General features: G+C 51.1%; 1 protein-coding gene across 2 annotated transcripts in view; it reads right to left on the bottom strand.

The window, feature by feature from the left end:
- The window catches only part of SLC22A23 (solute carrier family 22 member 23), a 161,569-nt gene that overhangs the window by 102,687 nt on the left and 35,977 nt on the right, over positions 1-22,905 (bottom strand). Inside the window, exon 3 of one of the 2 annotated variants that reach the window (XM_055322295.1) lies at positions 18,776-18,930. The exons of the other annotated variant lie outside the window; for it this stretch is intronic. Within the exon in view, the coding sequence (XP_055178270.1) occupies positions 18,776-18,930 (155 nt within the window). The remainder of the gene's footprint in view (positions 1-18,775; positions 18,931-22,905) is intronic. 2 annotated transcript variants of the gene reach the window in all.

The following is a 22,905-nucleotide window of genomic DNA, read 5'->3' as shown; positions in this document are numbered from 1 at the left end:
ATTAGGTGGAAGTGTGACACCGATGCCACCAAGGCTCAGAAAGCATGGTAGGCGTTTAGAAAGGGGCTGGAAGGAAGGTGAGGGGGGAGGCAGGAAGGGCTGCCTGGAGGAGGCGGCCCTCGCAGGCACCTGGGAGGGGGTGGGCAGACAGGCCTCCCAGCTGAAGAGAGAGAAGAAAAAAGGAAAAACTCACTTGATCCCCAGAAACCATAAATAGGGCCAACATGTATGAACTCTGCGAGGGGCCCCTTGTAACTGCTTTCTCCCTATTCCTCCTGGAAAAGTTGGCTTCTTCGGAAGGTCGGGGGAGGGGCTCAGGACAAAGCAGGCGTGGGAGGCTCGAGGTCCATGTGAGAGCCTCGTTCTCAGGGCCCCAGAGGGGCTGGCAGGGCCTCAAGCTCCCCCCCCCCCCACGGCCCGGGCCCCCCACAGGCAGGCCAAGTGTGGCTGGAGACGGCCCCAGGGCTCAGGTGAAGAAAGGGCGTCTGCAGGACCCAGCAAGCCCGCTTCTGGGGGGAAGGCCAAGAGACTGAAACCCCCAGAACGTGTGCAGCCACGTTCACCGCGGTGTGACTCACACCGGAGCGTGCAGCCCCCGGGGGCCAGGCCGGATGGCGGGGCACGCACACGGCGGTGTGCACACGTGCTGGAGCACCGCCAAGGCACGGAAAGGAACAGTGCGGAGCAGGCTGCGACCCGGGGGAGCCCTGAGGACGTCGTGCTGAGTGCGACAGGCCAGTCACCAAAGGCGGCTCGCTGGAGGAGTTCTCCCGGAGGGCCCTCGGGGCGTCAGGGTCACGGGGACGGGAAATAAAAGGGCGGCAGCCGAGCAGGGGAGTCCGTGTCGGCCGGGGACAGAGGCCCCGTCGCAAATGGATGGTGGTGACAGTCACACAACAATGTGAACGTACGTGACACACTCAGACACGTTGACAGCATCCATCATACGCATTTTCCCACCACAATTAAAAAAATTTTTTTAGAGTATAGGCAAAGAATGAAAGTGCGAACAGAGAACCGACCTGGGGCGTCCGGGTGAACCTCAGGGAACCTCCCTGCGGAGGGCGGGGGGCAGGCAGGTGTCCACGCAGGGCTCCGGCCCCTCTCATTTCCACGACTCCCCGGCCACTCCCCACAGGTTTACCTCTTCAGGCTGTTTTCGGGCAACCGCCTCCGCCTCCAACCTCAGGAAGGACTAAACTCATCAGGGTGACGGAGCTAAGGCACCTCACTGGTCCCGGGGTGGGGGTGGGTGACTGGTGAGAGCGTCGCACACGCCGTGCACACCAGCCTCGCGGGAAGGCGCGCACCGAAGTCCTGGCCACCGCTGGGAACCCCCCGTTAGCAGCTGCGAGGAATAAGTACCCGCCGGAACCGGTGGCAGAGATCTGCCCTGCCAGTGGCGTTTTTCCTCCTAACTCTGCGAACTTGTGGGTCACTTGTCTTCAGAACAGGACACTCAGCTAGTCGAAGGGGGAGCTAATATACGAGAGTGACGTCGTAATTTTGTGCCCAGTTTGGGATGAAATGATCCGGCTTCTGCTGGCATGGCATTACCAGGCCAGCTGCCACCGTCTGTCTGGTGGCTCACTTGGAACGGCGACCAGCCTGGAAGCCACAGCCAGGCACCAGGGAATAGGGCTCCCTCTACAACCTCTTGGCCTAAACTCAATCCTGCATCCAGGGGCGCTGAGGAAGAAGAGGCCTGGAAGGAAAACGCGTGACTGCCTAGAAAATTCACACACGCTCAGCCATCTCAACTGGCTTCAAATCACAGGAGGCACTAACCAGACTTGTAAAGCTTCCCCTCCAGGAGAGCGGAGAGGGATGGAGGCACATCCTGCATTCCTCCATCCACCTCGCTGCCTCTTTCCTCCAGGCCCGAAGCCTAGCCAAGTCCCCATTCAAACCCTACATGGGGGACCCCTGGGGGGCTCAGCGGTTGAGCATCTGCCTTCGACCCATGGCCTGATCCTGGGGTCCTGGGATCGAGTCCTGCATCAGGCTCCCGGCATGGAGCCTGCTTCTCCCTCTCTCTCTGTGTCTCTCATGAATAAGTAAATAAAATCTTTAAAACAAACCAACCAATCAACCCTCCATGGGCAGGCCCAGAATCCCATTCACATCTGCAGTGACCTCAGTCCACAGGCTCTCCATGAGGAAATGTCCTCAGAGCCCAGAGCAAACCTATTTCTCCCCCAGAGCCAGAGCGATGGGGTCTACCTCACGCTCACCTACAGGTTTAAATATCTGCAAAGGAGAGCCGTAGCCGAAGAGACATCCCCTGCAGCCACCCTGTCTCCAATTCATGATCAACCTGTGTTCCCTATGAAAGGCTGAATAAAAACTGGGGAGCTGCCATGTGCCCCCTTCCACTGGACACTTGGCATTCCCGAGTCTGGGATACATCACCAGACCCTGAGGCAGGATATATAGAATTCTGCTTTCTTTATTTTCAAAACATTAGTTTCGGGTTCTATGGGCTTAAATTAAATGCTGGCTGTGGGTCAAACCACTGGCTGGACAACATTAGAGCCAAGAAGCTGGAGTCCTGCCTAAAAGCCCCACACGCCAGTACGAGTGAACCAGAATACTTACTGTTGATGTTGGTTCCACTCCTTAAATGAATTTGCTGAACTGCATGGATGGAATATGGAGGAACAATATCCTGACTCTTTATAATGATGAAGAGTTCCTCAAACTTACGAGAAACCCCTGATGAGATGTCTTTTCCCATCTTTTAGTGATGTGTTTCACATCCCTCCAAAGTTCTCGTTGGGTTATTGGGTATCTACTGGGCAGGCACCATGGGACACGTAGAGGATGTGAGATCAGCCCTGTCCCCTGTCTTGTGGAAAATGACGAAGAGACTGCTAATGAACCACGGAGAAATCGACTAAGAATGGTGAGGAAAGGGACGATGGTGACCCAACATCCTCATTCTTGACCAGCCCCTAGTTTTACGCCCATTAAAACATTATCTGCACACCAATGTCCTCACCAAGTCACCGAGACCTCATAGTGACTGCTACCAGTTCCTTCATCAATGGTGGTGGGGCATGGTTGAGCTCATTTTTAAATCCAACCAACTCTTTTGGTGTCCTGCCCAAATCGATCTAGCGCATGAGGGGGTCACGAGAAATCTGAGCATATTATCTCTACTATTTACAACCGCCAAACGACAACTTCAGTTGTCCTTCACCCTTACGCTTACTACGTGGGAATTGAACTAACAATCTCCGGCCCTTCCGGCGTTACTTTTTTACGATCACACACCTACATCTATTCTGTACTGCGCATAGATTTCCATCATGTTCCATGAATTCATTCAATGCATCCAACTCATATTGAAATAACCTTTCTGTACCAGAGACACAAGACGTAGTAGAGAAAAAGAATGGTGAGGGGCTGCTTTTGTGCAGCTCACTCTAGAGTGGGCGAGTGCGTGGAAATGCAAATAAATAGGTGTATTTTCAAGGAGTGGTAGGTGTTGAGAACAAGGCAGATGATTCTAAAGGAACTGTGGCTTGCTGATTGGACAGATGGTCTGAGAAAGCTCTGCAGATGTCATATGAGGAGAATCAAGGTGACAAGACATGGCCGGGCCCGCAGAGGTCAGGGAGGCAGCATTTCTGGCAGAGGGAAAGGGTCGTATAAATGACCTAGGGGACAAGTGAGAGCTAGCATGTAAAGAAACAAAAGAAGGCCAATTTGGAATATGGTATGAGAGCAGCAGGGGTCAGACCACACAGAACCTCCCGGGCCATGGTACAGAGTTTACACGGCACGATAAAAGCTGTTGGAGGGAGTGGCAAAGACCACCAGCCATCCCTGACCGCCCCCCCTTCCTGCAGGCATATGTCTGTACAAAACAAGACAGCATTTTCCAGCTTGCAGTTGGGCCTGGGCAGGTCACTGAGCTATGGCTAGACGAATGTAGGAAGTGGCACCTGCCAGTTCTGGGAAGTGACCTTAATGGGAAGGAGTGCTCCCTCCTCTTCTTGGCCACCCCTCTGCTGCCTGGACATGGATGCACGTGGCGGCCGGATTAGCAAACAAGGAGAGTCTGCAGCCCTAGTGTCACGAGATGACCCCTGGCAGCCCCGGACAGACTACGTTGGTGGCAGAAATAAACTTCTACTCTGTTTGAATCCCCATTGTTCTGGTTTTCAGTCTTTTACCGTGAAGCCACTGCGAACCAACATGCAGTGCTTGAAGCAGGCGAGCATGAGGTGTGATTCACGCTGTAGAAGTGTCACCCTGGGTGACAAAGGGGAGAATCCATTGAAGAGGTGCGGGCAGGAGGCAGGCAGATGGGTCAGGAAGCTACTGTGATTCGCCAGGCAAGAAAGGCTTTGCCTCAGGGGGCTGCTGTGGAGGTGGAGAGAAATCGAGAGACTCAGAATACAATCTGGAGGAAGAGCTCAGGGGACAGGCTGACCACAGAAGAGGGAGGAGAGGGGGACTCGAACATCCCCGCCTGAGCACCTGCATGGGTGGTGGGTCTCCTCACTGCGATGAGGAAAGACCAGGCAGCAGGAGGCCCGAGGATGTGGGAGGGTGAGGGGACTATGCTGGCCACGGTGGAACCGAATGCCTCCGGAATAGCCGCCAGGCAGCTGGATATGTGAGTTTAGAACTTGGTGGGGAGGGACCCCTGGGTGGCTCAGCGGTTTAGCACCTGCCTTTGGCCCAGGGTGTGATCCTGGAGTCCTGGGATCGAGTCCCACCTTGGGCTCCTGGCATGGAGCCTGCTTCTCCCTCCTCCTGTGTCTCTGCCTCTCTCTCTCTCTCTCTCTCTCTCTCTCTCTCTCTCCCTATCATAAATAAATAAATAAATAAATAAATAAATAAATAAATCTTTTTTTTTTTTTAAAAAAAGAACTTGGTGGGGAGGTCAAAACAGATGATATAAAACATACGGAGATGATTTAATGTCGTGTTTCTAGCAGATCTACCAATAGAGTAGATCTCCAGCCACTTGGAGCTACTCAAATTTAACTAATTAAAATGAACAAGATTTTAATTAACAATTACAGACTCAGCTCTTCAGTCGCATGAGCCACATCTCTAAGGTGACCAGTGGTTAGAGCCCTGGCCAGCGCACAGAGACAACGCTTCCCTCATTACAGCAACGAGAAGCTGGTTTGGGAAGCGCTGGTCCGAACCTCTTTAGAGATAGTTTATGGGGCGCCTGGGTGGCTCAGTCAGCTAAGCGCCCGACTGTTGGTTTCCGCTCAGGTTGTGATTTCAGTATCATGAGACCAGGCCCTGCATCGGGCTCCTGCTTAGCTTGGAGTCTGCTTGGGACTCGCTCTCCCTTTCCCGCTGGCCCTGCCCCTGCTCGCTCTTTCTCTCTCTTCCTCTAAAATAAATCTTAAAAGAAAGAAAGAAAGAAAGAAAAAAAGAAAGAAAGAAAGAAAGAAATAGTATTACGATCTATTTGCCTTGCCTCATGGGATTATGTGTGAAAGAGAATGTGACAGAAAAAAAAGAAGCATGCATTTTCCCGTTTGGCTTTTTTCTTTTATAACGGACGTGCAACAGCTATCGTTCCTCCTCTTTTGCCCAAATGCTTCTGGTTCAGCTTTATAAACTGTTCATCATAATTTTCAATATTTGAGGAAATCATAGGGCTGCACAACTTTAGGTTTTCATTTGTTCTTTCATTCTGAGTTGCCGTATGATCCCCTTGTAAGGGGCACATAGGAGCAAAGCGATCTTGCAGGGTGCTGGAGGCGGCCTCGCCTGGCCTTCTCGCGGCCCCCTCTCTGCACTCCACACCGACGCCACAGCAGCCGTGATGGAGTGGAAGAGCCAACTGTGCAAACATTTGCTTCCGCTGTCACAAGACCAAAAGGAAAAATGCCAAAAAGGAGAATCTGGAAAAACAGCAAAAGAGCAATTATCCCCTGAAGAGAACATGAAATAAGACCCTCCAGTGACCTCACAAAGGAAATGGAAAATAAGATCCAACCACGAACAGGTCAGAGAACACCACTGTGTCCTTGGGTAATGATTACAAAGGGAAAAATGGGATTTGGGCACCGTGATACCCTGGGACTTCACCTTGGGACTCCCTGGGTGGCGCCTTCCATAATTCAATTAAACCTTTTTAAAGAGCAAGATTCATGTATCCTAGAGTAACTTGTTTCTCTCCACCAATTCCGAGCTCACGTGGAAGTCTAACAATAATCCTTCTATGTGGCTAGCAGGCTCTAGTGTGTGAGCCTCGAGAAACCACCTAGAACATGAGGAAGCTGTGTGATGATTCCAAAGACCATCCAGTCAGTGACAAAATGTCAAGAAGAGGAGTGGTTTTGGTAAATCTCGTTTATGGGAACCACAGATTAAGAAGATGTGTTCTGCAGTCAACTTTCGCCCGGGATGCCATAGACTTCAAAGGGGGAAATTGTTCTGTCAAACTTGTTAAACTGCACAAACTAGTATTGCTTTCTGGCAGCCTGTGGCACAAGAAGGGAAGGACCCCCAGAGTTCTTTCCCCAAAACAGAGAACAAAAACCTGGCGATAGCTCCCCACTGCCCACAGAGAAAGCCCAAACATCCTGCTTCCTTGGCCTGAGCTCTCTGGGAAAGCTTTCCCAGCCCCTCCTCTGTGGCATCTCTGCATGGCTCCCACCGTCAAGAGGGCAGATCCGGGCTGGCCAGGCTCCCCAGTGAGAGGGGCGAGGTCAGCGTTGAGAAGGTGCCTTCCCCTCAGCATGTTGGGAGCAAGGCCAGAGAGCCACGGCGGAACCTGACCTGTGAAAGGGACAGGGGAGCACGGAGCAGACCTGAGCACGTCGTCTGCACCATCATTAAGTGGGAAAGGGAGCAGGAGGAGAGAGAACCAGGGAGAGTGGGTCACCCAGGTGGGGCCACCCTCTAGGACACCGACTTCAGAAGTGGGGTGGGAAGACCGTGGTCATCTGTGGATGCATTCTTGGCAGTCTACAAGAATTTCTAAATTTTATGTCCTACTGTCAGTGAAAATGTTAGTCCATGTTAACATTAAGTGTAACCTGGCTCATGCGGATGAGCTGCCTGTAACCCAGGGTGGGCCTGAGATGCTCAAGCCCACGTCGCATCTAGAGGTCCACTCCCGAAGGCTGCATGAACACTGGCTGCAAGTGGTCTGCATACAGTGGCAGGAGAACTGCGTGGCCGCACGTGTACGACGGGCACAGGCATAAGGACCTCGGCGGGGCCTGGCGTCAGGCAGAGGATGTGAGTTTTGCACCTGCCGTCTCTGTGAAGGCCAAGAGTACGTCGGCACTGGAGTACCAGGAACAGGCAGGTGTGAAGGTTTCTAGTCTCGATGCCAGTCATAAATGGATTAAATACCAATTCAATGAATGTTTCAATAATGATGAATCTCCCTTTATCTTCAAGAGGAGGAGGCAGGTTAGCAGAGCATCAAGGAGGCACCCCATCAGTGTGAGCAAGTGAGGCATCGGGCAGCAGGGGGAGCCGGCAAAGCCTTAGCACGGGTAACATCACTTTAGACAGCAAAATTCTGTGGAGAGGCATCACGTACGCTGGAATTTTTCAAGTCCAGAGGCCAAAGGAGATTAAATACGGAATTGCATCTGAAGCTAGGTCTTTCTGCTATTTAACCCAACAAGGGCGAGTGGCGATTCTGTTTCATGGAAAGCCCTTCATCCATCACATTAAAGTACTGCTATTAATTTGGACTGTATTGGCTTCCAAATTGGATGTTGTTAACATTTTGACGTTACAGTTGGTTAGAAGTTATAGACACTAACGCAAACTCCTTACGGGATACTCTGTACACATTTAAATAAGCTTATAATAACATATTTTAAGACGAAGAAAAAGAGGACTGTTGGAAACAACCCAACAGCGACGATCACAGACCCCGGAGCCACACAGACCTGGCTTCCACTTCCAGCTCCTTTAACTCTGGTGTAGGACCTTGGACAGGTTACCTCACCTACAAGTCAGGTTTCCATTTGTCAAATGGGGAAAGTAATGGTGCCCACACATAGACTTGTGGGGTGGGTGAAATGAAGGATTTATGTTGCATTAGCACAGCATCAGTGTGCAGTGTAAAGGCCAGTAAGTATTAGCTCTTGCTTAAAGGACCCACTAGTGAACTAGACAAGGTCTAGAGACTAGAGGTTTCAGTTTCCTTATCTGTAAAATGGGGCCATGAGTAGGCTCTACTTTATATAGTTGCTATGGAATTTAAAATATACAGGTGGAGGGGTATGTGTGTGTATGAATGAGTAACTTGGCATAGTATCTGAAATTAGAAAACGTTCAATAAATACCTTATGATTGTCCCCAAACAACTATAGTCATGACTCTTCAGTTTCTCCTTTTTATTCCTTCACATCAGAGGCCTACTCACCGCGCTCTATACACACTAGGCATGTGCTGGAGCACACGAGGAGGGAGGTCAGCACACAAGGTTTCCCTCAACTATTCTGTTTAACCTTTGCTCGTCAGGACTGCCTGTGATTCTTTCTAAAAGGAAAGAAGAGAGATTCTCTACCCACCCACCCATCCATCCACCCACCCATCCATCCACCTGTCCATCTGTCCGTCCATCCATCCACCCATCCATCCATTCACCTACCCTCCCATCCATCCATCCATCAACCCATCCACCCACCCACCCATCCATCCATCCATCCATCCACCATCCACTCACCCATCCACCCATCTATCCACCCACCCATTTATCCGTCCATCCATCCACCCACCCATCCATCCACCTGTCCATCTGTCCGTCCATCATCCATCCACCCATCCATCCATTCATCCATCCATCCATCCATCCATCCATCCATCCACCTGTCCATCTGTCCATCCATCCATCCATCCATCATCTATCCATCCATCCATTCACCCACCCACCCATCCATCCACCTGTCCATCTGTCCATCCATCCATCCACCCACCCATCCATTCACCTACCCATCGATCCATCGATCCATCCATCCATCCATCGACCCATCCACCCACCCACCCACCCATCCGTCCATCCACTCACCCATCCACCCATCTATCCGTCCATCCGTCCACCCACCCATCCATCCATCCACCCATCCATCTGTCCATCCGTCCGTCCATCCGTCCATCCACCCATCCATCCATCCATCCACCCATCCATCTGTCCATCCGTCCGTCCATCCATCCATCCATCCATCCATCCATCCATCCATCCATCCAAGTGAGGTATCATGAGATAGCAGACAAAATCATGCTTCAAGCACTGAGGCCAGCTAAACAGTGAGCCAGTGACCAGGGACAGAGGGCCAGGTAGCCTCCCGGCACCACCTCCCATATACCAAAGAAAAGCAGTCACAGGTGCCCCCCTCCACAAAGAGGCCAATAATATTTATCAATAAGACAAATCATTTGTACCCTCACCTGCTGCTCCATCTCAGGAGCCTCTGTGGTTGCAGCCCAGGGCCTCATATGTGCAGACAGCAATGCCAGCTTGACAAATGACAGAGATGTCAGGGAAGAATAGTCAGAAATTCCAAGTCACACCAGGATGGGCAACCGTCCTCTCTTTCTTATGCAAAACTGCTGCGATGGCAGAAGGGTGGTGGTCTGGGCGGAAGAAGGGGCCCTAATTCCTGCCCTGCCCCCACTCTGACAAAGGTTTCCAGAGAGTTCTGAGCCCTTTCCCAGAACTTGCACAAAACAAAAGATCAAGCCCTGAGGCTTTCAAAAGGCACAGGTTGGGAGGGACACAGGCACTTTTCAGCTTTCAAAGGGCGGGCGAGACCAGCTCTGGTTGGACACACAGTACCCCTTTCTCCAAGAATCATCAAAGGCCCCAGGGGAGGAGGAAGGGACCTTGAACAGAACAGCAGCCGCGGTTGGGAGACCTGTGACTCTCCGGGCGCCGTGTTCCACTTAGGAGGCCCAGAGGAGCCCCACAGCTGGCCTCTGAGCTGTCCCCCTCGGGCCACCAGACCCAGCTGTGATGCTTCCTGGCTCCTCAGACCCCCTGAGATTGGTTTCTCTCAGGGTCGAGGGCACAGCTTTAATGAGGCTCAGAAACCCTGGGAGTCCAATGTCACAGAGAAGCGCCACATCCAGTCTCGGCCAGCAGGAGCCGCAAACCTGGCCAAGGGAGGGCCCACCTGCCACAGGTTTGGGGGGCTCCAGGGAGAAGAGCTGAATGGGTCCCCGCAACCCAAAAGAGAGCCTGGACGCTGGGCTGGGGGGCTAGCTCTTGTGGAAGGAACACTTCTCCAGACAGGGCAGCAAAACCAAAATTAAACACGGTGCCGTCCATCATCTCGCCCCAAATACAGGGCAGGTCTTACACGCTCTTGGACCAGTAACTGGAAGGTGGCTCTGGACAGCTTTTCCTCCCAAAGAGTCATTTGGAAAGAACAACAGAAAACCCTGTGCCATTTCGAAGTAAAGCTCCTCTTCATGCCCCACTCACCCCTGTCCTGGGTGCGTACGTTTTTCACACCAATCATGTCAAGAACAAGAGCTGCCATCGTCCCGACATAGAGGAGGGCAGATAGACTTTCAAAAGTCACAGGTTTAGGAGCACCTGGGGGCTCAGTGGTGGAGCATCTGCCGTTGGCTCAGGGCATGATCCCAGGGTCAGGGGATGTAGTCCTACATTGGGCTCCCTACATGGAGCCTGCATCTCCCTCTGCCTGTGTCTCTGCCTCTCTCTGTCTTCTGTGTCTCTCATGAATAAATAAATAAAATCTTTAAAAACAAAAGCTCACACCCAAGCAACATGCCCCCCATTTCTCTGGACCATGGTTTGCCAATGGTGATCACATCCACCTTCTGTGCACGATCCTTCACGGGTGAGACAATGGATCAGGCTGTGAGGTCCCCTGTGGCCAAGACCACAGTGGGTGAGTGGGGGCACTCCCGGGAGCTTTTCCGTTGCTGACACGTGCTCACGCACACGTGTGTCGGTGCTGAGAGGCTGGGGTGCGCTCCTCCGAGCTGGCCTTCTGGGCGGGCCACGAAACATCTCGGGGAGAGCAAGACCGCATCTCTGATCCACCGTGGCTCGGAAGGCCCCGTTGTTGGGCCGTGAAAATGTACTGTTTTGGGTGACTTCAAGGAAGAATAGTCATTACAGATTTGCCCCCTGCTTCAATTTTTCTACCCAATTATAATGAACATTTGCCACTGTTAAAAAGGTGTGTTCTTGCACAGCAAGGATGTACTTAAGCCACTGAATGGGACCCTTAACGGCTAAAATGGTAAATTGTATGCTATATACATTTAACCACAATAAAAAAGCCATTTTCTTTGACATGGGGGCAGGACAGGACTCTGTGCAGAATACATAAAGTGAAGCCTGTACTGGAGTCACTAGATTAGGTTCCTCACTAAGTTGAGTGGTGCTTGCCTTTGCCCAGTTGCCTCCGACCTACCGGGAGGTCATTGCTACATCTAATAGGCATTTCCCAAGCCTGGTCTTGCATCATGTCCCACCCTGTAGGCCCTTCCCTAGCTCCCCAGGTACCAGCCTATTCGGACTCTTCGCTGACTAGTCAGGCTATCACCTCCCATATTCCCCAACTGGTTCTTCTACCTCCACCCCTTTAGTCCTCATGTTACACAGTCCCTGGGTGATGTCAGTTATTATTCCCTGGCCCTTGACTGCTACCTGTATGCTCAGGACCCACGGATCCTGCTCCTGAACTTCTGAGTAGCCAACCACTTGCTAAATCAGCCCTCGGATGTCCTGAAGGCACCACCAAGTCATCATATCTGAACTGCAGCCGTCATCTGCTCCCACCTAGCCTGCCAGAGGAAGGCAGTGGTCAGGAGCTTCCAAATCTACAGGATTTGGAATCAGTGCCAGGGCTGCATCCCTTTGCCCTCCAGTTGGGGGGAAGTCCATCCAGCTGTCCAAGCTGGTCACCTGCCCTCCCCCCATCCCCCTTCTTCGGTCAGCTAGGCTGTGGCCACGCCTCCTTATTTCTCCTTCCTTGTGGCCACGGTGTCTTGAGGCTTTTCTCCTCCCTCACCTGCATCCTGCAGCAGCCTCCCAGCCTTGAGCCTGGCCTTTCTCCTTGGTCTGCTCTCCTCTGCCACAGCCCGAGTGATCCCCCAAGGCACACAACGGTTCGCCTGTCTTGCTTGAGACCCTTGGCTAGCCTGGCGTTGTCCCGGGGTTGTGGAGGATAGGACCTCTGCACGTTGTCCCAGCCTCCGCCCCAAGCACAGGGCCCAGAATATACTAGGCTCTTTGGCTTCTGAGCACCCACTGCAAATAGCAAACACCCACTCTCCCTGACCTCACCAGGCTCACAGCTCAGGGGCGGCCTTCTGACACCCTCCCTTCAACCAGGCCTGTCCCTGCATCTTTACTCACTAACATCTGAGTGTCCTGGAGGGCAAGAAGTATGCGTGCCTCTGTGTGCTCAGCACCCGACAGTGCCCCGTAAGTGCTCAGGCCATTCTCCTCCCCTGGCACCGAGTAGGCCCTAGCATGTCTCCCGAGGGAATGTGTGAAGGAGAAAGCAGTCTTGTGTTTCCACCGTCACCAAAACCCAGAACATAAACTATCTAAAGCAGAGTTTATCTGGCATGGCACAGTCACATGATTCGGGGCTGAGTACACCTGGTTTCATGTCCCTCCAAAGCTGAAGTTAAGCTTAGAACTCAAAAGCCAAATAAGTGGGACCCCTGGGTGGCTCAGCGGTTGAGCATCTGCCTTTGGCTCATGGCGTGACCCCGGGGTCCTGGGATTGAGTCCCACATCAGGCTCCCCACAGGGAGCCTGCTTCTCCCTCTGCCTGTGTCTCTGCTTCTTTCTGTGTCTCTCATGAATGAATAAAATCTTAAAAAAAAAAAAAAGGCCATAGAAGGTGCAGTAGAGACCAGTGGATTTCCATGTGGTTTTGTCCTTACTGTTACAGCAGTATTAAATGTTGTCATATAGGATCCATTGGGGGTTTTTGTTGTTGCTTTCCATCCATCTTCCCCACAAACAGTTCTAGGAAGGGATCTCACAGCTCCATAGGATGTAATTTGAAGGCCCATGTGCCTTGACTTAAGAGACAAGGGAGACAGAAGCTTTCAAATAAAGCAATTTGTCACTGACGTGGAGTAGGTCCACGGCATATGGTCCGCCGTTGCTCAGATCTCCCGATTTCCAGATCTTTTTACCTCTCCTGCTAGTGTGGTGAACTGCTTTGTTTCAACGGAAGCACCACTGAAATTCTATTCTGGGAAAAACCCAGTCCTGAAGGATGTGCATGGCTTTTGTAACACCCTCCACTATGTGGAAAAGGCATCCAAATAGTCTCATTTCAAAATGCCAGATATCAAAGTATCTGTTGTTTTTCCCTCCAATTTGGAGACAAGATTATCTTCAGCAAATTTAAAACATTAAAAAAAAAACGTGCTCTGAGGCGTACTTATACACGTTGGCAATGTATACCTGCTGTCTTGCCCTAACATCTGGATGGAGGAACACAGGGTGCATGGGTTACAAGGATGGCACCGTGCCCCTCACTCTTCCTCTGAGTAAGACCCCATGTTCCATCTTGACGCCGGGGGGTGGGGGGACCTCAGCGGTTAAGTATCTGCCTTCAGCCCAGGGCGTGATCCCGGGGTCCTGGGATCGAGACCTGCATCAGGCTCCCCACACAGAGCCTGCTTCTCCCTCTGCCTGTGTCTCTGCCTCCCTCTCTATGTCTCCCATGAGTAAATAAACAGAATCTTAAAAAAAAAAAAAAAAAAAAAGAGGCTTTGTCAAAGGCTTTTGGTAAACTCTGACTCATTTCCTTGGTTGAAAAAAAGCCATGTCAGTAGAGCCGGACCCACCAGAAGAACGGGGTTCTGGCTCCGTCATGCTGCTCTGGGGAGGGCTCAGGAATCTGAAGACGGGGAGGACTGAGAGAGGAAAGACGAAGGCCATGGTGACCAAGCACGCATTCTGTGCAAAACTGTCCCTTCACCCAAATGCAATGCAAATATTTATTCCTCAGAAGAAGTGAACCAGAAGCCACTGAAGCCACTAGTACTTGATGGTGGTAATCACCATTCTATTCATTCCACAGCTCAGCTGCTCGCTATGTGAAGAGTTCTGGTTCAGTCCATTTTTTTTTTTTTTTTTTTTACTGTACAGCATGGCGTTGATGCTTAACAACCCAGTTGACGGAAATATGTTCTGAGGAGTAATAGTTCAGAAAGACATCAAGTCATAGAAATACGTGCAGTAGTGAGGAAGAGTCACCTTGCACCAGCATGTTAGGAATTACTCAACCACTTGGGTGAGAGGCTAAAGCCATCAGTGCCGTGCGGGGCATAGAACATCACCCCGCCCAGAGCAAACTCAAGACCTTCCTGAGTCTCGTTGCCAATTAGACTTGGCTTCTGATTTTGCAAAATACTCAGTGACTTAGTCATCGGTGACATTTCTGGTCACTGCTTGATTATGTGTGAAAATTCATCCAGTGAAGCCAGTGGGGGCTTAAGGAGGGTCATTATAATGAGAACATGACGCTTTGAGAGAAGTTTAAAAAAAAAAAAAAAGATTGTTCACTGTTGTTAGGTCCCAAAACAAAATTAAAGAAGTGATTGTTCATTCGCCCAAAGTAAGATATGGTCTCTGCCCCCAGCAAAAAGTAGATCAGAGTTCATTATTTCAAATTTGGGTGGCGGTGGGGAGGGGGGCAGCGACTAGGAGAGGTTGTCAATGATGGGGAAGGGGGAAGATAGATCAAATGAAGAGAGAAACTAGAAAAAGTATTTATATTGGAAAAATCGGTCTCCCATAGGACTTAGCACATCCAACATCAAGTTAACTTAAAAGGCAATAATCTCTCATGCGCTTCTTTGAAGAAGAACATACCCTCTGATGTTAGGTATCGTGTCAGCCTGTACCGAAAAGCGACTATTTCTTTAGTGGCTGATAAGGCTTCCTTTTCATAAACAAATAAGGAGACATGACCCACTGCTTCTTTTCTCCGCCTGTGGTTCCCCACCTTTTGCCCAGCAGAGTCAACATTTTCTCCCCCACTTTTTTTTTCCCTAGTCCCAAGGTAACGGATGCAATTAAGCCACTGATGTAGCCCGAGTGTGTTTAATTATTTCGGTGTCTCCCGACGGCCTCACGGGCAGATGGGAAGCACGACGGCATCCCTACACCACGCCATCCGCCTTCACGGGTTCTTCTTGTTCGCGCCGGCGTGCACTCTGCTCCCATGTAAAGGCTCCTGGGGAAGATGCCAATAATCTCTATTTTATGTCCTAATTACACAACCACGTCTCCCTTTGATGACTCGAAGGAGACAAAAGTTTAAAGGAGAGCGTATTTAACTGCAATGTACCTCAGAAAGATTCCAAAGCAGGAAAAAAACGAAAAAAAAAAAAAAAAACAAAAAACCCTCCGGCAGCCTTGCACATAAAGCTGAAAACTTTCACAAGTCAGCAGCATTTCGCAAGACGAAGAGTCCACCCTCTCGGCAAGCTACACAAGGAACAAAATCTGCACAAATCCTCACTTCCCCTACTTCCATTGCCAAGCACCTGCAGGACTTAAAGAAGGATACTCAGTTCTCTCCTGAGAAAATACAGGCCTTTCCAGCAGATGCATTAAGTGAGATTAAAACAACAGCAGCAACAAAACAACCTTACGGTTGAAGGGGTTGGGGAACGGCAGCACCATTAAAAATGTATTTTCCAAATAATCAATGCCCCCAATTTGAAAAACTTTTCTTTAGAGTCAATAAATACTTGGACCCCGTGACCAGGGTTCTCAGTAATTTCCTTTAAGCCAAACAAGTTCCCGAGCTCTAACTAAGCACATATATTACCCGCGTATGGAACATCAGCGTGCACGCTAGTTTGGAAATCCAGACCCAGCCTGTGCCCTAGACCGGGAGCCGGCCTCTTCGCTTCTCATCACCAGCCTCTGTCTTTGCCTAAAGCTGCCAGAGAGGTGGGCTCCTCTTGCCCAGCACGCCCCGCACCCTGCCCGAACCGCAGTGCCCGCTACAACCTCATTTCCAGTTTTGATTGCCCTTGCCAGTCTCAGCTCTCCTGCCATCGGCCAACCTCTCCCTAATTTACACTTGAGCTTCAGTATCCCGTCAGTGAACCCCGAGTCCTCACTGGCTCCCTCTCGCTTTATTCTAACTTTGCTCTATCACGTACTGCATCTGCTCAGGCCGTGGGTTGCTGTTGGTACCCGGGAATCCTCGTTGCCGTGATGGTGGTCACGATAGTTGACTGGTAACCCCAACTTAAGGAAACATAATTATTTATTTATGCCCTAGTCTATTTCAGAAAGAGATGTAAGGCTCCTTGCACACACACGGGGGATAGAGTAGCCCTTGCATTATGGAAACAGGAAAATGGGACAAAGGAAAAATGAAAGGAGGAAAGTTCAGGTGAAATTAGGAGAGAAGCCAGAATTTAAAGCTCAGCTCGTCAGGCTCATCACACACATGCCTGGATTAGATTCTAAGCTCTTGAGCTTCCTAGAGCCCAGTGAAGGACAGAGACTCACTCCTTTCGGTGGCTGAAATATTATGGCTCACAGGTCAAACCAGGCCCACTTTCTGGTTTGGTTAAGTAAAGTTTTATTGGCACACAGCCACACCTGTTCATTTAGGTATGATTTATGGTTGCTTTCGCCATATGGCAGCGGAGTCCGCGGCTGCTACGGAGACCTGCAAAGTGTAAAGTGTTTAGTTTGCACTAACGTTTGCAGATGACCAGGTTCTGTGATTCTGTGCACACGGGAGCAGAGCAAAGCACCTTCCGAGGATAAGCACACTCTTTGACAGCGAATGATCTAGGATAAAGCACTCGCTGTGCAATCCCATGAAAACACATCCATAGCTTCGTTTTCCACAGTCAACCCAGCAAGGGGTTTCACGGGGCCGATGGCATGATGTCACAACACCTGCCAGCGAAACAGCCCTACGTGAGGCTAGAACAATACAGGCAAGGGGCAATTCTCTCCAGCTCTGGCTTAATTCAGGGAGAGTTGCAGAGGTGGCAAGTGCCATCACCCCCTCCTTTACGCACAGCAGACACGGCCAAGGACTCTGGGTGCCCTCTCCCAGGGAGCCCTGAAACGTCCTCCTTAGTGTTCTCTACATTCCCTGGCAGCCGTGGCCAACCGCTAGTGGCTGGCATGCAGGACAGGACTGCTCTGAGGCAGTTTTCCATCAACACCCTGAGTCTGAGAAGCACCGAGCTGGTGACAAGGAGGTAATGCTCCTGCTACATTCCTGAGCGCAGCTCTTCTACTCATTCAACGTGCTGAGCCATCTCCATGAGTGGCATCTGCAAGGATGTGCTGGCCCCCTGCCATCCTGTGGGAACCAGGAGCCTCGTGAGGACAGCTGCCTGAGGAGCAAACCCATCAGGCCTTGCACATGTGTGGGGCAAGTCAGCTCTCCTGAGCATGGAAGCTGCTCCTCTGCACGCACGGACACAGGGCAAGGCCAAACAATGGCCCTGGCATTGGGAACCTTCAAGCTCGCTGCCCGTGTTGTTTGTTCAGAGAAACAAAGCCTGCAAACAGCCATCACCAGGACCCGATGACCTTGAACGCACATAATCCTCAAGAACCCCTCCCTGCTGGACACAAGGGTCCTCAAATAAACACTAGTAAAGTGGAAATGGTGATTTATAAGAGAGTACGATTCGGTTCCAGGTTGGAAGACACAACCACCAACTGTAGACGTGGAAGGACACATCTGTCACCTTCCCAAGCTCATTCCTGCTTTGTGACTCTGAAACGATGTTATAAATTGATTCTGAGTCTCAAACAGGCACATGTCCGAGAATCAGAGCGATTGGGCACTGTCTCTGTGTGTGACTCCTACCCCTGTTGTCAAAGAGGAAGAAGCAGGCAAAATACATTATAAATCATTTTATGTTATTCCTAACAGACATTTCCACCCAGTAGTGAAAAAGTATAAAACCAGAAATTAAGGGACGCTGGGTGGCTCAATGGTTGAGTGTCTACCTTCGGCCCAGGGTGAGACCCCAGGGTCCTGGGATCGAGTCCCTCTTGGGGCTCATTGCATGGAGCCTGCTTCTCCCTCTGCCTGGGTGTCTGCCTCCCTCTCTGCATCTCTCATGAATAAATAGAGTTTTAAAAAAAAATCTAAAAAAAATAAAAATAAACAGAAAATAAGTAAAACTTCAGTGCCTAAAACTTCTCTCATGAATAAATATTTTTAAAAATCTAGAAAAAAAAACCCAAAAAACAAATAAAAAACCCAGAAAAATCAGTAAAACATCAGAGCCTAAAACCTCTGTCCTCACCGTGGGTTTGTGGCTATTTTGGTCAACACCAACGACCAAGAAATGAGATACAAGCACACCTGATGAGGGCATTAATACAGCCAATAGACACGTTCGATCAGTGGAGGAAACTTCTCTTTCCCCTAAAAAGGGCAGATGCTAACGCACGCTGCCCGCTGCTCTCCGGGAACGGGGCAGAGGCTCCCGTGCAGAGCGCAGCAGGTGGCACGTGAGCGCAGCCAGCGTGGACTCCACTCGGCGTGACCGTAGGGAAAGGAAACAGGACAACCTGTGGGAGCGGCGGACCCCGAGCCGGACCAGGCCGCAGCAGCCGGGCCTGGAAGCGCGGGGTCGGGGGAGCACCGAGCACCCCGGGGAACGCAGAGGCCCGTCCAGGCGAGCCCTAGCTGCACCTGGGCCGGGGTGCGGGCGGCGCCCCGGGGGCCCCTGGAGCTGGCGCCTCCCAAAGCCTGCGGCCCCTCCCGTGACCTCGCAGCCCGGAGCGTCCTGCAGGGGGGCTCCGACTTACGTAGTGCGTACAAGGTGAGGATTATTCCAGCCAGACAGAACCCTTCGAAGAACCTGAGGGTGCTGAACATGGTCACGTTCACGGACAGGGCCACGGTGAGTCCAAAGATCAGAATGAAGATGATGGAGAAGAGCAGCACAGGCCGCCGGCCGACCCTGCACACGGAGAGGGCGACAGTTAGGGGTGGTCGCCGCGGAGACGCTCGCCCCGGCGCCCACCCCGCGGGACGAGCAGCCCAGCAGGCTCTGCGGCCTCCAGGCCCAGTGATGCGGAGCCCGGGAAGGGCCCTCGGAGCAGGTTCAGCCCCAAAACCTCGCTTTGCATTCAAGGGGGCACAGGTCAAACAGTGTGGATAAGGGGGCGATTCAAGGCAAGAGTGACAGCATCATAACAGCTCCCCAAGCTCAGACCTCAGCACGTCCAGACCTTGTAATCTGCTCCAAAGTCAGCTCGGGGAGCCAAGTCGCCTCGCGTCCTTTCTCTGGGCCGCTAACCAGTCCTACCTGAGCTCAGTGCGGCCCGTCAGTCGGGGCCCTGATGGCTCCTGGTCTCTTCCGACTACATGATGAGAAATACTTTTTAAGGGATCGCAGACTAAACCAAGAGAGTTTGAACAATGACTAAGGAGCATGGGCCTCAAAGTGAAGCCCCCACCCCTGCCCCGCCCCGGCAGGTAGCCACGGGGTTGGAAAGGACCCGGTCTACTGTGTTTCTGGAAAGGGCAGCGCGCATGCTAGGTTGGCGGGGGTTACAGAGGGGCTGGTGCAAGACTGGTGATGGTTAGGGGGCGGTGCGCTTCGAGTGTGGCAGGCAGGACTGAAGGGGGGATCCCAGGGCAGGGCGTGTCACTAGTTCTCCATCCTTCCAGAGGTATCTTGTCATCTCTTGCTTCATCAACTCAGTAGGGGGGAAAAAAAACCCAACTCTCCATCACACAAATTAACATTACAAATTCAGTTTGAACTGGAAGGATAGCTCACAGAAAAATGGGAACAGGGGACTCTCTGCCAAGGGAAAAACCTCTACACCTGGTACCCCAAACGCCTACAGAGCAGCTCAATGGCTCAGAGTGGCCCAGACATCCTTGTGACATTCTCGTGACAAAACCAGAAAGTAGATTCGTGGCCTAGGGCTGAGAATAAGAATAGAGAATGCCTGGAAGCGAACGAGAGACTTCCGTTTCAGGTGATGGAAATATTGTAAACGTAGAGTGTGGTGATGGTTGCAGGACTCTGTAAATATACTAAAACTCACTGAATTACATGCTTGAAATGGGTGAGCTTTAGGGTATGTAAATTCTCTCTCAATAAAGCTGTTAAGAAAAAAGCAATTAGTAACGCATCTCTGTGTCCTGTGAAAGGAATGGATGCAATTTCAAGAAAATTTGGGGGAGGAAACTGCAGAGCACAATTTCTTTCATAAATTCTTAGTCACGCTGGTTTAATGAAATGAGGCCAGGACTATGAACTCAGCGCCAATGCGAATCCACTCTCATCTGTGCTTTTATTAGGCACTGCTTCTCCTGACTGGTGCTGGGGCCATTAAGCCCTGGTTACTTAGGACCCTTTAGGTAGTTTCATCCGAACCCAATTCACGTAAAGAAATAAATTTAGGATATGGCTTGGCTAGCCTCGTGAAATGAGGAGAAACAAAGATGAGATCTAACTTCTCAATTGTTATTTCCCCTTCCTCGTCTGTAAAATGGGGATAACTGTCTGACTTCACAGCATTACTGAGATCACTACGGGAGGTGATGGATGTGGGCACGATGCCTGCCACAGAGCAAACGGTTAAATGTCTAGCTCGCATGATTCCTTCTTACATCTCTACAGTTTGGATGCCCACCAAGCAGGGTTTGCCCTGTTCTGATACTTTAGAAAAGATCCTTGATTTTTTATTTTTAACTCGAAGAAACTATTCTAAATTACTCCCTCCCAAATGGCTGCTAAGATCAGTAAGTAAAAATTATTTTTAGCCCCTATGGGGCAGATGTGGCCTTTAAAAGCAGCCAGCGCAGTCTTGAATACAGGCTCACCACTTAAGAGCGGACACCTTGGTCTTGAACGCAAGCTCTTGGGAAAGAGTATGCTTGTTCAGGCGAGCCTGGAGTCTTCTTTGGAGGAAGACCGGCTAATGCTGGCCGAGCGGGGTTGTTGGCAGGTGTGAATATGTGCAGGTGATGTAGCAAGTGTTCAGCCAGTGTGATGATCATCGGAATTTTAGTGCGAACTGGCTTCCCCCAGAGCAGAATGCCCTCGGAGATGACTGACAAAACCACACTCCTAAACCCATAACACAGAGCTTGGATCTAAAGTGGGTGGAGTAGTGGCCCTCAGGGTTGTCCAAGTCCTACTCCTCAGAACCTGGGAGTGTGTCACCTTTTATGGGCAAAGGGGGCTCTGCAGATGCGATTAAAGTTAAAGACCCTGAGACCAGGTGATGATTCAGGTGGATCCAATCTAAGTACCTGGAGACCCTCTTCTGACTGCAGGGAGCAGAGAGAGGTGGTGTGAGCAGGACCCAAATGCCACTGCTGGCTTTGAGGCTAGGAGAGGGGCCGCGAGCCAAGGAATACGGGCGATTGCTGGAAGCTGGAAATAGCACAGGAAAGGATCCCTTCCTGAAGCCTCCAGAAAGACCACCCTGCCCGCACCTTGACTCTAGCCTAGTGTGAACTGCACAAATGCAAGTTCATTAACTTAAGCCACCGAGTGTGTGTTAATTCGTCACGGCAGCCGTAGAGGAATAACACAGGGTCTCACCAGGAAACAGATGGCCCACTCAGAAAGAGTGATTTGAGGAGATTTTAATAAAGGGATTGATTGCAAAAGGCTGGGCAAGCTGTGAGAGAAACCATGGGACTGGCCACAGGAGGGGTGTTGGGGGGAGGACGATCTGGGAACCCAGGGAGAGAGGCGCTGTGTGGAGGGACCCCTAGCGGGAGGGAGGCAGCCAGCCCCTGGAGGCCCTGCGGAGGCCCAGTTTGGGATAAAACCCTGACCCCCTTACTCTGGTCTCTCTCTTAGACCTCCAGCTGGTGCTCTGTCCCCAGGCCCGGGCTTGGCCAGGAGCGAGAGGGCAAGGGGTCCTCTGGGGCAGTCTAGAAAGGCCAGGGCCCAGGGCCAGCTGGAGAGGGTGCAGAGGGGTTCTGGAGGGAGCAGCGCACACCATCCAGAACAGAACCAACACCGAGGCAAGGGAGCTCATCCCGCCAGAGTGCTCCCTGGGCTGCTCCCTCTCAAACATCTCAACTAACACGTCACAGGGCAGGACATAATGTATATCCCCAAACAGGGCTTGTGTGGAAGAAAGGTGATTTTTTTAAAGAAAAAAATGTCCCGGGGCACCTGGTTGGCTCAGCCAATAGAGCACGAATGTGGATCTCAGGGCCATGAGTTTGAGCCCCATGCTGGTGCAGATATTAGTTTTTAAAAATTAAATAAAAAAGTGTTATTGCTAAAGTTTCATTATATGCTGACTTCGGTTTTAAAAAGCTCAACCTAGGGGATCCCTGGGTGGCTCAGCAGTTTAGCGCCTGCCTTCGGCCCAGGGCCTGATCCTGGAGACCCGGGATCGAGTCCCATGTTGGGCTCCCTGCATGGAACCTGCTTCTCCCTCCTCCTGTGTCTGTCTCTGTCTCTCACGAATAAATAAATAAATAAATAAATAAATAAATAAATAAATAATCTTAAAAAAAAATAAAAAGCTCAACCTGTGACTTGATCAACTTCCCCATGCAGCCATGAAATGGGTGCAAAGAGCTGTGAAGTTTGGAGTTCCCTCTAGATATGCTTATTTCCCTTTCAGCAAGGCTCTAGCAAGGAGAAAGGGCCAAAAATAAATGAATAAATCCAGGGTGGAAAACACCAAACTTTCATACTAGAACTGAGGTCCACTCAAGAGGTTCAAAAACCAAGGCACAAGGCGGCCTGGCCTACCTCCCTGGGTGCCCCTGCCCACGCACCGCGGACCGTGGAAAAGCAGCCGCAGAGCTGTGGCTTTCTAACACCAGGCTCTGGGCACTTGCAGAGGAAGCCCTCCAAGCTGCTCTGTCTTTTGTCCCCAGGCCTGGGGGGTGACCAGGTATGTGCAAGAAGCAAGAAATTACAAAAAAGCAGCTTCTAAGCACT

Source organism: Nyctereutes procyonoides, unplaced genomic scaffold (assembly GCF_905146905.1).
Source record: "Nyctereutes procyonoides isolate TBG_1078 unplaced genomic scaffold, NYPRO_anot_genome, whole genome shotgun sequence".
NCBI lineage: Eukaryota > Metazoa > Chordata > Mammalia > Carnivora > Canidae > Nyctereutes > Nyctereutes procyonoides.
This window is presented reverse-complemented; position numbering and strand designations above follow the sequence as displayed.